The 19,134-nt window shown below is 38.6% G+C and overlaps 1 protein-coding gene across 2 annotated transcripts in view; it reads right to left on the bottom strand.

Annotated features, from left to right (window-relative positions):
* Positions 1–19,134, bottom strand: part of ASCC3 (activating signal cointegrator 1 complex subunit 3) — a 226,427-nt gene that overhangs the window by 48,324 nt on the left and 158,969 nt on the right. For both annotated transcript variants that reach the window (XM_079971589.1, XM_079971590.1), the window contains exons 31-34: positions 9,354–9,491; positions 9,119–9,239; positions 7,723–7,855; positions 6,640–6,765 (exon numbers count right to left, since the gene is read on the bottom strand). In XM_079971589.1, coding sequence (XP_079827715.1) covers positions 6,640–6,765; positions 7,723–7,855; positions 9,119–9,239; positions 9,354–9,491 — 518 coding nt within the window. The remainder of the gene's footprint in view (positions 1–6,639; positions 6,766–7,722; positions 7,856–9,118; positions 9,240–9,353; positions 9,492–19,134) is intronic.

The raw sequence follows: 19,134 nt of genomic DNA, 5'->3' as shown, positions 1-19,134 counted from the left end.
TTTTCATGAGATCTCAAGTAAAATGCTTGTATTCTGTTAGATAGAATAGGAATCCAACCAGAGAGATTATATACTTCTCAGATAAGATTTTATTAATCCAATACTTTAAAAAGCATACCACAGAAAATCAGAGGTGTTTGAATGATCATACGTTTAAAATACACTATATATCAGCCCCCCGTTTCTGAGTGACTGTATTATCTAACTATTTAATTACAGATAAAGAATAAAAACAGTGCAGTTTCATGGTCACTGCATTGAATCATCCAGTCATTATTTCCCCTCTGCTGCAAACAGACAACCCACCTTTTTGTCAGCGCACCATTTCATTTATTTCACAGTGAAACCCAGTTTCACAATAATTGACTTGTCAGCAGCTCTAATTTATGAGGCTGGGCTCTGTAAGCCTTCTCCTATATTCTGCTCAACCTGCACACAAGCAAGGTTGAATATTTACAATGCTGTTAACAGGTGCTGAGTTGTTTAATGATTCTAATAGCTAGAAGCGTACTGAGAAAGCCAGCGGGATCACAATTACAGGCTGTTTGAACACAACAATTACTTGTCCCCTGAGAGGTGTGAAAGTCAAAGGCAGTTTTATACTAACAGCATCTAGCACATGGGGTAGACAGGCTAACTTCCATTAGTAGCCCATTGGGAAAAAAGCAATAACAAACCCCTAGGTATCGTAAAAATTTACAAAGTACATAACATTTAAACAATCAAAACAATGAAGGAAGAAACTTTTCCAATTTCCTTTTAAACAATATATAAACAAACAAACAAACTAAAACTCCTACTGCTAAACCTGAGACTATATCTAGAATGAACTCAACGAGAAACAGGAACTTGTTTTTCTAATCTAAGCCAGTGTGGCATTTCACCAGCTGAGAAAAAGGGAGCCGTGCAAGGACATAAAATGCAGATGAAGTTACACTGACCATTTTCGGTTTAATGTGGATTGTGGTGGCAATTGCTTCCTGTTTGAGTTTTATGTAAACCTGATCCAAGATCTGCCTGGGAAATTTTTCATCAGCCTTGAAATGGTAGTGCTATAACTGTCAGGCCTGTGAAGTCATTTGTTACAAACACCATGTTTTTTATGTTCAGATTATACGGTAGTAGTAATGACATAGATAATGAAAGCGAGTCCCCGGGACAACTGAAAAACACTTTAAGAAAAACTCTTGCTTGTAATCCAAGTATTTCTTGGGGGAAACCACAAGAGCTCAGCTCACAATAATTTGTTGAGATTTGCCATTTTGAAAAAGGACGCTTAATTTAAAGCACAGGGTAGACAAATAGTTATCTTCTCAAAAGGTGTTCTGTCGTATTCACTGAGACATGCTGCAACTGAGATGATTTTTCTTAACGTGAAATTTACTAAACCCAGGCCACGGATGTGAGGCTTAGATGAAATCTATTATTCTAAGCCTATCCCTGATGGATGGAACACTGGAGAGATGATCCAATCAACATATTTTCTGGATCTAATCCACGAGTTGTAACGCGGTTCAATGGGAAGGAAACCAAGACACTCCCTTGAGAGCAAGCTCATTTGCAAGAGAAAGAAGGTTTATGCCATTGAGTAATACATTGAATGGCCATCATTATCATTTTGGAATGGCAATCAAAGTGAACCAAATTCATTATTAAAATGGCCACCAACACTTAAAAATACTGTATCTCTGGCACTGACAATCTGAAATATTAATAGAGCCATCTTGTTTTATTATCTCAGAATATCTTTTCTTCACCAACTGTGATCCCCCCACCTTTTAAAATATTATTTCTACTTTAATTGTGAAGAACTCAGATGGGTAATCTTTTACTAAAAATTAATATTTTGCAACCATTTGTGAGTTTAATGTAATTTCTAAGGTGCACATCTTGCGGACTGATCATTATGAAGATCCTTCAGCCATATCAGGGTCCCTTCCAATTCTACAATTCTATGTAATTCACTATGAGGCAAGGTGCATTATTTGTCTCATCAGGTAGAAGATAGAATGACTGGAAACATCCCAAGAAACGAAAAACTAGTTCACAGTATGACTGAAGGAAAACTAGAAGGACGAAGGACCAGATACAGCCACATATGAAAGAAAAAGATGGGAGACAAATGTCAACCTGGAAAGGCTTATGTAAAGCAGACACAGTTGATAGCTGGGGGGAGCCCAAAATAGTGAATGACCACTAGATTTAAATAACTAAACAAAATAACTACACAGCTGGTAGTAAATGGGTGAGATGTCTTAGACCCATTAGATTCAGTGTAAGATTGCTATATACTTCTCGAGGTTACGGACTACACCTTCAGACTACATTTACAATTAGCCATTGCAACCTGACAGAAGTGCTTCAAGATGAACATTTGATTTCATTTCAAGCATAGACCTGGACCTCTAGAGGACAGTAGGACCTAACAGTACTTAACAGAGCCTTCATATTCATCTTTACCCAGAGGTAGGTCTCACTGAGTCATATCTAACAATAGTCATACTCATAATAGTCCCACTGAAATTAATGGAAATGACTAGACCCATTAACTCCAGTGAGTCTATTCAGAGTATAATTTAGTTAGATACAACCCATGATACTCAATAGGGAAATTGCAGCCTTAGAATTATATATAAATGGTGAGCCTTTCACTTCATTATAAGATAACTTGTACACCAAATCAAATGCCCATTTGATTTATAAATTCACATCTTCTCCTATTACTTTACTGGCATTTGAGATAATTAATCTACTGTTCTTTACTTCTTATCTTTTTTATATACTGGTAAATTTCCAGTAGTTTATTATTTTAGTATTGTATTTTACTGTGTGTGGCTGTTGTTTTTGCAGTAGTAGTTGTTGCTATTGAAAGCTGCCTGGGGGCCATTCAAAGAGAAAGGCAGAATGGAAACTCCATAAAATAAACATGTTTTTTTTTCATTTCAGCCATATAGGTTGAATATGAAGATGGAAGAAGGTGTACCTAATAATATTTTTGTTCACAGAACATGTAATATATTACATTACAGCCTGCTTTTCTTAATAACAGACAAAATAGGTTTTGGTAGAACCAAAAACATTTTGAAATGCTATGGTCTAAATAAAATTGGGGGGAAACCTACTCCTCTTCATAACATTATCAACAGCTACAACACACTGTGAGACATTTGGTTCCTTCATCAACACTGCCCAACTAATTTGTGGTCTATTTATAATCTCTATTCAAGCAAGGAGTCATTCAACATTCCTTTGAACAAGGCCAGCTGCCAACTAGCAACACTAGCATCAGGTTTTTTTTTGGTGTGTGTGTGGTTTTTTTGACAATAGCATTAAAAAAGCATTTTCACAGACAGAACAGATGAACTAACAAATAAGACCACAGAGTTTTGAATCCTTTCTTTTTAAATAGTCTATTGCATTGTGCCAAAATTACTTCAGTATCTGTCAGCAGTTAATTTTCCTGTTATATGTCTTTAAGAAGCACTCGGGTGGAACTGAAAGATAGCAGCTCATTTTTAAGATATCCTAAGCATTATTTAGGGAACACGGGTGGTGCTGTGGTCTAAACCACAGAGTTAGGGCTTGCCAATCAGAAGGTCAGCGGTTCGAATCCCCGCGAAGGGGTGAGCTCCCATTGCTTGGTCCCAGCTCCTGCCAACCTAGCAGTTCGAAAGCACGTCAAAGTGCAAGTAGATAAATAGGTACCGCTCCGGCGGGAAGGTAAACACCGTTTCTGTGCGCTGCTATGGTTTGCCATAAGTGGCTTAGTCATGCTGGCCACATGACCCGGAAGCTGTACGCCGGCTCCCTCGGCCAATAAAGCGAAATGAGCGCCGCAACCGCAGAGTTGGCCACGACTGGATCTAACGGTCAGGGGTCCCTTTACCTTTAAGCATTATCTACAGGAGCCCAAATTTGGAAAAGTTATTTGTGTCTCTGTTTTGTTGAAATCAAGGGGATTTAAGTGAGTAGAGTAGTGGCTAAGCTAATTTAAACTGCACAGATTTAAACAGGTGTGACTAAATTTCTCTGTACCAATGAATTAAAAATTTCGATAAATGTTTTCAGATACATATTTTCACTGAATCCCTGTGAAGAACACACTTCACAACAACATATCAAAATAAAACATGTTAACATTTAAATCCATACCAGATATATTAGTACGTAGGGTCATGGGGTCTGCTCTGATTGTCCAAAAATGGAGCTTATTGCAATCCTAAATCTGTCTACTACTCATAAGTAAACTCCCAGGAGATTTTGTTTACGATTGTTCCTAGCTATGGAAAATACTCCCAAGGGAAATAAGGCAATCCTGTCCTTACTTGTGTTCAAGAAACATGTAGAGACTTATATTTACTGATTCACGTTTTTGGCTGATAGTTTTCTGTTTCTACACTACAGGTTTTAATGGCAGTCTGCAATATGTTAGTGTGTTGTTTTCATGCAATTTATTATTGTGAGCCCTTTTGGCCATCTTTTGGGGAGGGTTATAAATTCGGACTAAATAAATGGAATAGAGTTATCCTTTTTTAAAAAATATCATCACTATAATCTTTTGTAAAACACTTTAAGCTTTCTACACCCCCTCCTTCAAGCAGTGTGTATAAATTTTAGGAAATAAATATAATTAAAATATTCACAGATAAGGAGTGGCTTCAAAAACATTTGTTCCGCAGATGGACAGTGTTCTGGTAGTGCTCTTTTAGCCAGCTGTATTTCAAGACTGTGGTTAACATAATTTTCTGGTATTCTGGTGGAGTCTTTAACTCTCTAGGCCAATCATCAAACTATTTCGGCTAGAAGAGTTGCACTGGTTTTAACAGATCTGGAATATTAAAATCCAAGTTGTGTGGTTTTTTTATATAAAGAAAATGGAATGATTCAGTCCTTAAGAAGTGTAATTAATTTTATGATAATTATTTAAGATTAATGCAAGATGGTCAGGATCAAGTGAGCCACAGAAGTGGTTCCAAAAGCTCAAGGAAGCTTGTTTTTCTCTAACAACAGCCTGGCCATACAGCCTTTGAAACCGAGGGAAGTTTTTCTGAAGCAGTTTGTGGCATGGCATGGAAAGGTCATTTGTTCAAAGACAAATTTCTACTGGTATAGGGAAAGCAGCTTGTTTGAAACTCAGTAGTTCTGTGGATCCTGGCTGAGAGCTATAATTTGAGCAGCTTAACTGACAAACCAAGCTAACAAGAGCACTTGGATTTGAACCAATGTGTGTGGGCTTGGTTGCCAATTAGCATGATTAGAAGAAGAAAAAGCTCTGTTCTAAGTAGGGAGGGAGGAATCAACCAGCTATTTATATATTCTCACTTGGTAACATGCAAAACTGGGCACTTACATATAACTAACAAAATAAAAAGCTCTTTATATATCATGCATATAGGAATTACTTAACCCCCTACAACCAACAAAATTATCACCACCATTGTTATTATATTTCTTACCTGCCTTTCACCAAGATGTCCCAAGGGCATTTAAAAATACAGTTTTAAAAATAATTTAAAAAGCATACCATTTGAATAAAATCCACAGCAATGGTGATCAAGATACAACAACACCTGTACTGAAATATATTCAACATGACTAAACCCTAAGCTTCATTTTGAAGATAAAATCATTTGTTTCCACCAGGACCTTGACTCCACTGTTATAGCAGATGAATCCTGAGAGGTGTCCAGAGGGGGTTCCTATAGATGGAAAGGGCCCTGAGGTATGCAGGCAAATCCAGCTTTCCCAACCAGTGAGGATCAAAAACTATGCATTTATGTCAACATGCTGCTACTATATGTAGACACCGGAGAAACATGTGTAACGTTGAGCACTCAGTCAGGAGTTAGTCTGGAGGCAACTAAGTGACTTGCAACACACTTTGTGGAACAGTAGGGTGTTTGCGTAAGACCAGGCCTCTGACAATGTTTGCATACTTTCTTTGAATCAGACCCCCTCTCCTGCCCCAATATTCTTCAAAATGATAAGGAGTGAATCAGATACACTGCCAAATGCATTTCTGAGTTTAGAATCAGTAGACTGCCTGCAATGGAATGTGGACTCAGAGGTTACCCGTCATCTACACTACATCAAATGCGTGCCAGAGTGTTCATTCCACTGAAAAAAAGCAGTGTGGATAGACAGCTTTTATACCTGGATGTAAATTTTGATTTAGGCCTACTGTCTCTGATTCTGAAAGTGATACATAAAGCAAAGTCTGCTTCCATGAGAGGATCTCAACAGCTAAGTGGGCAAAAAAGTATGTGGAAGGGATGAAGATAAGCAAGGGTGAAAGGACTGTCCTGTCCTCTTTCTCTTTTTTCAAAGCTGGGATGTAACCAAACAAAAACAGAAAAAGGAAAATACACAAACTGTACTTTTTTTTTTTAAAGAACCCACTCTTTTTGTTGGTCTAGTTATGATTTCTGTAGTAAACAACAGTCAAAGTGATTTACAATACTATTACCAATCTACAGGGTGTCTACAAAGTTTCCATTTTACAAAGGAAGGACTTAGATAAAAATATCTAAGTGATATGGCCAGCATGTCCATAAGCGAGAGGGGATATGAACCAAGGTATTCAAGGTTCCCTACTATGCACACTAAACCTCACTGGTGCTCAATTTCTTAACAGCTCACCTTGGATTCATGATAAGGCGACGGAAAAAGTAGGTCCAGGTGATATAATCCATTGCATCTTGCTTTGAAGTTATAGTTCCAGCTGCAATTTCAGCATTTAAGTGATCAGACAGAACTTCCAGTAAACTAAAAGAAATAAAAAAAAATTAAAATTGCACCATTTCACTTAGATTAATTGTGGAATAGTATTATGTACTCAAAACACTCAACTGGAGTGGGTAGATAGCTAATCTTATCTGACTACAGATGTTAAAATCTGTAAAAACTGGCTGCAGTACCTGGACTGATTCCAGTGAGCACTTTTTTTTCCTTTTAAATTAAGTTACTTATAGACTGCCTTTTAGGGCAGCAGGACCACAGTATCTTTTACGGAGAAAGAAACTTGAAATGGATACGACTTTAGAGACTGTCTAAAATGGGGAAATAGCATTTGAGAAGGATACTGCTATTCTATCACCTGCTACCAGCCGTTATGCTCATAGATGAGACATCTCTCTGCCTAGGAGGGGCTATCAAAAAAATACTGGACTAATGGGCTGAGGATCTCCCAACAGACACCGAGACACCAGAAACTTTAAAATGATAATGTCTGTTTGTGAACAATGTTGCTTTTGTTGCCACTGTTTCATCTATTGTCTTATCCACTTGCCTTTTTAGCTACCCCACCTCCACAGCCCAAGAACTTTCTGTGTTGGGATTTGTGTGTTTAGGTAGCAGCAGGAAAAAAGGGCAGATTTCACCACAGATACAATGCTGTCATCTACCTTAGATACATGTAATCAAGACTTAGTACCAAAAATTGTAGCCAAGTCTACTCAGTAAAGGAATTTTCAGCAAAGTCCAATTGCATTCAATGAACCTTAATCCCAGTTAAGTGGAGTTAGGATTGCAGTCTGACAAAGAAATTTTCTTGGCAATAGGGTGTAACTTGGAAATATAAATTGAGTATCTAGGAGAAACCTCCACATGAAATAGAATTTGGATTATCTGAAGATGATAACTTTTCAGTTTGTAGTTCCGTGAAATACAGTGCCTTTGTGAATCACGTTTCCCCAAATTAACTGTGGTATTATTATTTTTTACCTTGATTCTACTGGGAAAGGCTCATAAAGAAATTTTTTGTAGAAGTCTTTCTTGATGTCATGAACCAGAATCACTGCTTTTCCTTGATCATCAAACTGAGGCCTCCCAGCACGTCCCATCATCTGAAGAACATCTGCAAATGTAAATTGATGACAACATTAAGCACACTGTAGAGTACTGTTTTTTTTATATATTAAGGCAAATGTCCAGATACAGCACCACCCTTATAAACAGCACAAATATTGATTAAAAGATATATGAATATTTAAACTGGAAAAAGGACCAGAAAATTTACACTAAAACTGTTTTTTTCCTAATGTTTATTTGCAACATCTGGCTACACACTCGTATCTGAAAGTTGAACTATGATTTTGCAAAGTCTCAATAAAATGAGGTTTGGGAATCTTGTTTCAAGCCTCCCAAATGCCCCATCCAAATGCTTTAGCAAGACGCCTCACCTCAAATCAGTGGCGTAGCGTGGAGGGTCTAGGGGGGGCTGGCCGCACCAGGCGCAACATCTGGGGGGGGGCACGCTCACACTTGCAGCTCTCTGCCCCTCCTAAAATCCACGGGTTAGGGGGCGCAAATTACTTGCCTTGCCCCGGGTGCTGACAACCCACGCTACGCCACTGCCTCAAATAGCCTTTGTTCCACATGGCTGATACAAAACTAACAAGTCTAGCATACAAATATATGAAATTTCCTAGTAGACCCAGCTCTGCTATCTGAGATACTTTTTAAGTGGAGATAGCACATCTGTGTGCAAAGCATGGACTCTACCCCTGAGCTATATCAGTTCACATAGTTTCCTATACTCTGTTCAGTGGTATTCTAGGGTAAAGGTACTGGCCTTCTCCTAATATACTTCTCTGTTCCCATTTGAGTAGTTTTATGCTGATAATTTTTTTTATGAAGCAATGCTGAAATCAAAACAATGACAAGTATTCCCCATCTAACCTGCAATGTTGCAGGTAAGAAACTGAAACTAAATGCCTAGCTACTCTTATATGTTTTGAGGTTAAACAATTAAATAAGGCAAGTTAATTAAGATCAGATTAGTATTCATCCATATAATATATCTAATAAGCTATATATCATTTTCTTGTATGCACTTTATGATATGCTTGTTCAATAGTGACTTTAAAAAAATATGTTATACCATACCCTCCCGATTTGTTCTCTCTTCTCAGATATTGTTCTTTGCTATCAAATTCCACTCAATTATTCCAATTCAGTATTCTCAAAGCACAGCTAAAAGTTTACTATTGCTAAAGAAACTGAACAAAAGATATGACAGCTCTATTTCAGCTTCCATATTTCACTTCCATGTTCATGGATATCAGTAGTTAATTATAACATGTATTTTTTCTAAGAGTTTTGTGATTTCTGACAATACCTGTAATTGGGTAATCAACATAACGCCTTGTTTTTCCATCATAAAATTCTGTCCCTTTAACAATTACTAAATGCGCTGGAAAATTGACACCCCAGGCTAACGTGCTAGTAGCAATAAGGACCTGAAAAGAAAAAGATACAAGATTAAAAATATATAAAGGACCTCTGTGTGAAGTAAACAGAAGTTTAAGAAATGAATAAGAACATCTCAGTATAATATTACAAAACAAGCATACTTGGATTTTGCAATTCACAAATAACTCTTCAACAGTTTTTCTGTCTCGTTCATGCAGGCCAGCATGGTGGATGCCTATTCCAAAAGCAAGGGTCAGTTTGAGATTGGACTCTCTGATTGTTCCTATGATGACACTCATCTGCAATAACAACAAAAAAAGGATTAATCTAAGAATCTTCCAGAGCATTTCCTCCCAGCAATATGACATTAGTAAATACTTATCAATATATTATACAGTCTTAGTAGCAAACAAAGGAAAAAGACAGTCTCTTCATTAAGGAATTCACAGAAGCAAGCAAATAGAGAAGCATAAGGAAGAGGAGGGGAGCAATAAGCTATACAAACACATAGTCACCTTTATAATGCACTCCACATATTATTAATATACCGTATTTTTCCTGTATAAGACGATACTTTTTGCTTTAAAAAATAGACAAAAATTGGATGTTGGCTTATACACGGATAGTGAATGCAGAGGGGGGGGCATGCGATTAATGGCAGCAGCAAGCAGGAGATTGGCAGTGGCGATTGGGCGGGTGATTGGTAACAGCGGCAAGGCCTGCTGGCAACTGGCTGTGGCTGTGGTAACTGGGCAGGTGATTGGTGGCTGTGGCGAGGCAGGCAGGCAATTGGCAGCTGCGGCAAGTGGGTGGGTGGGCTGTTGGTGGCTGCGAGTGGGCAGACAATTGGCGGCTGCGGCGAGGTGTGCAATAGGTAGTGGCTGTGGCAAGTGATTGGCAGTGGCGGGCAGGCGGGTATTAGTCTCCAATAACACTCCTTTCCAGGTGGTATTTAATGCCAGCTACATCAATATTCTACATCAAGAGATAAAAGGAACAACTGGCAAGTTTGGCCTTGGAGTTCAAAACGAAGCAGGGCAAAGGCTAATAGAGTTCTGCCAAGAGAACAAGCTGGTCATCACAAACACTCTTTTCCAACAACACAAGAGACGACTCTACACATGGACATCACCAGATGGGCAGCACTGAAATCAGATTGATTATATTCTCTGCAGCCAAAGATGGAGAAACTCTATACAGTCAGCAAAAACAAGACCTGGAGCTGACTGTGGCTCAGATCATCAGCTTCTTATAGCAAAATTCAAGCTTAAACTGAAGAAAGTAGGAAAAACCACTGGGCCGGTAAGATACAATCTAAGTCAAATCCCTTATGAATACATAGTGGAAGTGAGGAACAGGTTTAAGGATTTAGATTTGGTGGACAGAGTGCCTGAAGAACTATGGATGGAGGCTCGTAACATTATACAGGAGGCAGCAACGAAAACCATCCCAAAGAAAAGGAAATGCAAGAAAGCAAAGTGGCTGTCCAACGAGGCCTTACAAATAGCGGGGGAGAGAAGGCAAGCAAAATGCGAGGGAGATAGTGAAAGATACAGGAAATTGAATGCAGATTACCAAAGAATAGCAAGGAGAGACAAGAAGGCCTTCCTAAACGAACAATGTAAAGAAATAGAGGAAAATAATAGAATGGGAAAAACCAGAGATCTGTTCAAGAAAATAGGAGATATGAAAGGAACATTTCGTACAAAGATTACCATAATAAAAGACAAAAGTGGAAAGGACCTAACAGAAGCAGAAGACATCAAGAAGAGGTGGCAAGAATACACAGAGGAACTATACCAGACAGAAATGAATGTCTCGTATACCCCAAGTAGTGTGGTTGCTGACCTTGAGCCAGACATCCTGGAGAGTGAAGTCAATTGGGCCTTAGAAAGCATTGCTAATAACAAGGCCGGTGGAAGTGATGATATTCCAGCTGAACTATTTAAAATTTTAAAAGATGATGCTGTTAAGGTGCTACACTCAATATGCCAGCAAATTTGGAAAACTCAGCAGTGGCCAGAGGATTGGAGAAGATCAGTCTACATCCCAATCCCAAAGAAGGGCAGTGCCAAAGAATGCTCCAACTACTGCACAATTGCACTCATTTCCCATGCTAGCAAGGTTATGCTTAAAATTCTACAAGGCAGGCTTAAGCAGTATGTGAACCGAGAACTCCCAGAAGTGCAAGCTGGATTTAGAAGAGGCAGAGGAACCAGAGACCAAATTGCAAACATGCACTGGATTATGGAGAAAGCTAGAGAGTTCCAGAAAGACATCTACTTCTGCTTCATTGACTATGCAAAAGCCTTTGACTGTGTTGACCACAGCAAACTATGGCAAGTTCTTAAAGAAATGGGAGTGCCTGATCACCTCATCTGTCTCCTGAGAAATCTCTATGTGGGACAAGAAGCTACAGTTAGAACTGGGTATGGAACAACTGATTGGTTCAAAATTGGGAAAGGAGTACGGCAAGGCTGCATATTGTCTCCCTGCTTATTTAACTTATATGCAGAATTCATCATGCGAAAGGATGGGCTGGATGAATCCCAAGCTGGAATTAAGATTGCCGGAAGAAATATCAACAACCTCAGATATGCAGATGACACAACCTTGATGGCAGAAAGTGAGGAGGAATTAAAGAACCTTTTAATGAGGGTGAAAGAGGAGAGCGCAAAATATGGTCTGAAGCTCAACATCAAAAAAACGAAGATCATGGCCACTGGTCCCATCACCTCCTGGCAAATACAAGGGGAAGAAATGGAGGCAGTGAGAGATTTTACTTTCTTGGGCTCCATGATCACTGCAGATGGTGACAGCAGTCACGAAATTAAGAGACGCCTGCTCCTTGGAAGAAAGGCGATGGCAAACCTAGACAGTATCTTAAAAAGCAGAGACATCACCTTGCCAACAAAGGTCCGTATAGTTAAAGCTATGGTTTTCCCAGTAGTGATGTATGGAAGTGAGAGCTGGATCATAAAGAAGGCTGATCGCCGAAGAATTGATGCTTTTGAATTATGGTGCTGGAGGAGACTCTTGAGAGTCCCATGGACTGCAAGAAGATAAAAAGTATCCATTCTTCAGGAAATCAGCCCTGAGTGCTCACTGGAAGGACAGATCGTGAAGCTGAGGCTCCAATACTTTGGCCACCTCATGAGAAGAGAAGACTCCCTGGAAAAGACCCTGATGTTGGAAAGATGGAGGGCACAAGAAGAAGGGGACGACAGAGGACGAGATGGTTGGACGGTGTTCTCGAAGCTACAAACATGAGTCTGGCCAAACTGCGGGAGGCAGTGGAAGACAGAAGTGCCTGGCGTGCTCTGGTCCATGGGGTCACGAAGAGTCGGACACGACTAAACAACAACAACAACATCAATATTCTATGCTGAAGACGCAAAACTACAACACAGATACGCTGAATGTATTTTGGTCATGCCTCCAACTAAGACACTTCCAGACTGCTGTACTAGAAGAAACAAGTATATAAAAGTAAATGTTCCACCACTGCGCAGTTACATACTGCAATACGTAAAATACCTTGTTCTTTTAGAAGACAGAGAAACGGCACACTTTTAAACAGTGGCCCATATGGTAATTCTAAGTTGAAAAAAATTAATGTGCCAATACTGGACAACTGGATTGTAAGAGTATGGGATAGCGTTCAATTGTTAAAACTAAACAATATTCTCAAAATATGAGAAGGGAGACAAATTGATGATAAATTCATTGAAAAAAGGAGCCCATTTATTGCATGTTGCTACTATAAAACACAGGAAAATGCTGAACTATATCTACTGTTGGGTACCTTGGTATTGTAAGAGGCCAATCCTTTAATTCAAAGAGCATAGACATTGTAAAGATGTCTGTAAATTGTTTTTGTAAAAGGAAATGTTGTACCTTCTATTATTCTTGCTATACTATTTGCTATTTGTCACTTAACAAAAAAAAATCTCAATAAAAAAGAAAAAAAAATATTTCATGAAGATTCTTTCATATCTATCAAGTACAACCAATGGGCTATCCAGTATTATCTCTGCACTGGCAGGCAGAAGCTCTCCAAGTTTTCAGATGCAAGTCTTTCTGAGCCTTATCTAGAGGTGCCAGGGACTGACCCTGGGGCCTTTAATAAACACCAACAACTTCTGAACATCAAAACATATCTGTTTTTCTTTTTTTTAATTTGAGTAAATAGTAACCTGTTTCATGCCAAGGTAATACCAATATTCCTGTATACTTGTAAAACTATGGCAAAATTTTATTTAATTCACAAAAATCATAAAATTAATACAATCTATTCATATCTCACCAATTTAGACTAGTTTGTCAAGCCCAAAGAGCCAAATATAATGTAAATCCCACAACAATGATCTGACAATGATGCACAACAGGGAACCCAGTTTTCTGAAGTGATGTTTTGGTTCTGCTTGCTGCCAATTTACACGATCTGAGGAAAGCTCCTAGATCAGCCCAAGGATAGACGCTGCTACTCAAATGCTTATTGTAAATCACTGGAAAATGAAAGTTTGATGTGTGCACCAGAGTATAGGTTGGAAACATAAGGAAATCGTATATTTACAGAAGCTCAACTGGATGGGTAGAATGAATGAATACAGTGCATGGAGATAAATGCAACGGTAGAAGAATAAAAGTGAGGCCGTCTTTAACATACATCTTAAACAAAGACACTATTTTATAGTGGATTATAAAGGGAGCCCTCAGTTTTCTGTAAAGGAGCAACAACTGATTTTTTGTGGGGGGTGTGTGTGTATGGGGTATGAATTCCTTTGAGACTTCTAATCACTGTTCCAAGAAGTAAAATAAGCTTTGTGTCTAAGAGCCAACATATCAATGGGATAGTTTAATCAAAACCTTCGATTTTCAAACAACTTTTTGAGCTAGGAGCCAGTCATTGTAAACTGCCTGCCCCACAATTGGGGTCCTGTAGCTAAAACATTTGGTTCACTGTTTGGGAGGAAAACATGACTTTGCAATGGTATTTAAAAGGATCAAGTATACATAGTGCGTATATTCATTGTATTTATAAGTAGGGAACATTGCACAGATCAGCCACATCCCTTTTAACATTGGCTTATGTTGCAAGACCTGCGGCAGTGTAGTTATAGTGCTATTTATTCTAGCTCAACATCAGTGAAATGCTCAGACCTCCAAGAAATATAAAAACATGAAAATTGTTTTCTTGTTTACTTTGGCCAATCAACTTTATACTTCCCCTCCTGGTTGTTATCAAAGTTTTAAGCACAGAACATCTTTCCCTATTACGCTGCTGGACATTTATTCACAGAGGAAGTTCTTACCGTTTGCTGTGCTGATGATGTTATTCATCCCCTCCCAATCCGCCCACTGCCTTTGTACTAAAGCAATATCCTGCCGTGCTGTTAGCTATACCTGCAAAGCTGTGTAATTTAACACAGCAAAACTAAAGGACCCTTAGCAGGAGTGCTGGCATATGCACTGTGAGCCTGTCATTCTAGCAGTGGGGAATCTTGGCCATTTTTAGCAGACCCCCCTCACTTTCACATAAATCAGCGTAATAAAAAACTCCAAACACCTATTTTACCCAGAAGCACATTCCACAGCTTTAAAAATTCTTAACAACAATTTGTTTTCTGGGAAACCACTTTCCTGGAGTCTATTTTTGCATGCCTATTCCATTCACCTTATAAAATACGACAAAACATGAGGAATGCTGGAAGGACAATTGCCAGATCAACTATACTGAGATAATAGTTCCCGTGAAACCTATCAGTGCAAGATGTTTGCAAACTGCCCATCTCAAGCATGAAGCAAACTTTAATGATTTTTCTAGCTTTGCTCAAGACATCACTGCCAAAAGAAAACCTGTCAAGGGAATGTGTACACAATAACATGCGTACATAACAGCTCTTTGGAAAGCACGAACAAGTGTTAACCATGAAAAGGCACAGTACGTTTACCAGATGCATTTGTTATCAAAATTAATTTGAAGCAGCAAGAAAACTGTGTTTTCAGTCGCTCAGCTAAGGTTTGCTAATTTGAAGTGGGCTGGTTATTATTATTTTAATAATAAAAGAGATCCAACCCACTCTGATGTGACCTGTTGATTTTTAAACTCCGAAAAAAGTATAGCACTCATGTTATATAATTTAACGATGAATGTGCCATTTAAAAGTTATCTTTGAAAGATGCACTTAAGATTCCTTTTGTAACATAAATAACATTTTTTTAAAAAAAAAAAAGTTGCAAGGAGCGGGAAAAAAATCTCATGACAACACCAGCAAGATTTTTCTCAGACTAAAACACTGTATTTTCTCTCTCACTCCTTCCACACATGTAAAATTCTGAACAATTTAACGTTACCAGGGTTTAAAAATATATTTTTAAAAATTTATTATACCTAAAAAGCTTTTCGTAGAAAGATAGAATTCCATTTAAGTAGATACATTACCCTGAGTCTGAAATTCATTCCAGTCAGGGTATAATTCAGCAAGTTGATGACAACACTGGCTCCAAAAGAAAGGAGGAGACCAGATTGGACAAGAATGAGCTAACAGATTGTGCAGCCCAATTCTGTCCCTTTGAGTGTGATATATTGTTTCAAGATGCTAAAACCCCATACTTTCTCAAAGCATATCTGCCGCCCTGGTTTTCCCATTTTCGCAGAATCCTCATTATTAGTACTCTGTACCCTTTTCAAAGCACATCAGACCCAGACCATATGCCACTGCATAATGCTTATCGATTGTCTGAAATGGCTGGTAAAAAAGAAAGAAAGATGGGCTGAACAAAAGAATCAGGAAAGTTATGAAGTCTTTAAAAGAAAATATAATTACACATTTCACATCTGGCACAGATGTTGAGTTTAATTAAAGTGCTGCTGCGTTAAAAGTTAAATGGCATTTTTTTTTTTATGATAAAGCACAACACTGCAGAAGGAAGAGGCACTGCAAATCCTGAGAAAGGACTACACGGATTCAGCCCACACATTATGTTGGTATGCCTCATTCTAAGCACCATCCATGCAGCAACAGTGGATACCGAGTGGGGCTTGATCTGGGAGGTGTCTACTCAAATCCCCACTCAGCCACAAAGCTTCCTGGGTGACTTTCAGCCAGTTACTATTTTTCAGTCTAATCTACCTTATAGGGTTGTTGTGAAGATAAAATACATATCTTTCCCTAAGATCTTTGAGGGGGAAAGGCAGGATAAATACGTATAAACAAGAAACACACACGCAATCCTAATATAAATGAATAGAATTTTAAAAATTGAATTCTAAAATACAGAGAGATTTATTGTGTATTTTTAAAAATTTCCTGCTGAATCTGTCAACTCATGGAAAAGATCCCAACCCGGTCACAACAAACGTTTTAATTTTAAATTTTTTTAAAAAGGTGAAAGCTTAGCTAAAAAAATATTGGGTTTAAAATAGGAGCAATTGACATTATTTTACAAAGACAGATTTCCAGGTTTCCTGTGAGTGGAGTTCTGCTCAAGGGACACTTCCTGACTCAAGGAAAGGGAGCCTCCCCTCCCCCCGAATCTTCTTTTTCCTCTGGTCACCAAAAAGCTGCTCCAAATGATTAGGGGACCCCGTGGAACAGAATAGGAGCCAGTGATGTGGGCTGCAGAAATCATTTCCCTCCTTCCTGTTATGGCAGCCTTTGCTGAATCAGAATCTCTTCTGCGAATGGAAAGAGCTTTTCCATTTGTGGAAGGGCATGCCTTCATCCAACCCAAACGTATTTGTTTCAGAATATTAAAAGCCCCGAGAAGAAATGATTAAAGAAATATATTTGGGTGAAATCCAGTGCTGCCATTCTGCTTGTGAAATGGCTTTTGATCTAGCAGAGACATTTACTAATGTAAGAAAAGGGAAGGAGATTTGCCCCAAATTCCCTCCACGCTGCAGACCTTTGCACCCGCAAAAGATCTGTCCCAAAGGGTTGGGGTACTCTCCAGGAAGTGGTGGTAGAGGGCCTGCAGACAGAAGGGACAATGAGAGATAATCACCTTTCTTTCTCTCTTTCTGATGGATCAAAATACATTTTGTGAACAGAGAAGCAGCATTAAATTTCACCCACAAACTACAGATTGCCCTAACATTGCCTTTAAAATTGTAGAGAGAGAGAGCTGTCACATGTTCAAAACCACTCTATTTTTCTTTCTTTGAAAATCATATTGAAAATATTAAGTTATTGATATGAATGTTAGAAGCAAAAGGATATGCTTGACACTCTCTTGACACTCTCTAAACAGAGCAGTTTTTTAAACTTCTATTTTTAGATCTATATAGGAAGCATATTCCTCTGTATACATGCACACACATTTTGCTTCATATTCACAGCTGCACATGCAGTTTCCTGTTCAGAAGCTATAAAGGCCTCCACTGCCTTCCGCAATACGTGTGGTAGTCTTTTCAATGTTCTTAGCAGGAATTGGATGCGGCCTTCCTAAGTGTTACTAAGCGTCATTGTTTAAACGATGCTACATTAGCTTTATTAAATTAGCTGTAGTACAATCTTAACAAGCTGTAGATGTTTACAGTACTAAATACACTGTGGAAAGAAGTTGCAATTGTAGTTTAAAAGCCACATACCAGTACTAGATTTCCCTTCTCCTCATGAGTCTCATCTGTTAAAATTTTAGACTAGAGTAAAGAGAATCAAATCCAAGCAAATACTAATTTAGTATGTTGCACTTTTTACATTTGTCACAGGAACTAGCTTCTGTTTTCAACAGGATCTTTCCTAGGTAATTAGCACAATATTGTACGTTACACAAGACTGAATCTGTTGGATGCCCTCTTTGCAGTTTAGGAGTTACATAAATAAATATACCCTATAAATAAATCTCCTTAGTTTTGTTTCACCTACACTGATCAATCACAAGGAGCTAAACCTTGTGATTAAATACATTAAAAGCAAAGCAAATCACACTACTGTGTCTAGTGAGGCTATACTACTATTGCTTCCAAAACATGAATCTTCAGGGAAACTGTCATAGACCCTTTAAACAGAAAAAAAATATGACTGTTTCTCTTGATGTAAGAATGCGAGGCACCAAAGTTTGTTCTCAGTACTGTGAGCACATCGCTCACTTGCATCTGGCTTTGGTTACTATGACCTAAGCATGTGTTACTTGTGTGTAGGGAACACAAATACAAACCAGTGTGGGGACACACAAAAAGCAAATGTGTGAGCATCTCCTCATTTGTAGGGGGCTCCCAGTGGCACAAAGGCCTCACTCCAGAAGAGAACCTCACACATTTGCTTTTTTATACAGGCAAGGCAGTCACACAAAACACACAGTTCTTTAAGAAAGATGAGCTGATGTTGGAGCAAAGCTAAAAGTGCTGTTCCACTCTAGCTGGTATACATGAGTAACACTTACATAAGGCTGTCTCTGCTAGATCTGTCAAATTGTCAGGATAGCCTGGACTGCTCAAACTGGTGACACACCTAGCAATTTTCTATCTCTTTTGTGCTCTAGCAGGCAACAGACAACACAGGATATTCTCAGAATGGGACAGCATGACATATAGGTGTTTCAGGCCTTGTGTTGAATGGGCAGCTCCGTCTACAATATCAGCTGAAGAGTTTTCTTAAAAAGAATGTAATAAAAGGCAACTGACCTGGATTAATCAACTGGGATTTAAAAAACGACAGTATTAGTCATCTCCTACAATTGCTCCCAGCACCTGTAGTAAGGTAGGAGAGCTGAAAATAATGCCAATATATTTCACATCTGGCAAACAATGTGCCCCTTTGGTTTCATATAGTACATGGGTAGACAAGTCTAAAAAGCCCAGGACACAAATTGTCACAGCCCTCTAGAAGCTATGGTGGCTCATTTACCAGGAATAATGTATTTAGCATTATCTCTGGAAGTGTATACTTGATTCTGACCAAACTGGGCCTTCTGATGTATATGTTGCTTTAGGAA

Source organism: Podarcis cretensis (genome assembly GCF_951804945.1).
Source record: "Podarcis cretensis genome assembly, chromosome: 3".
Classification (NCBI taxonomy): Eukaryota; Metazoa; Chordata; class Lepidosauria; order Squamata; family Lacertidae; genus Podarcis; species Podarcis cretensis.
This window is presented reverse-complemented; position numbering and strand designations above follow the sequence as displayed.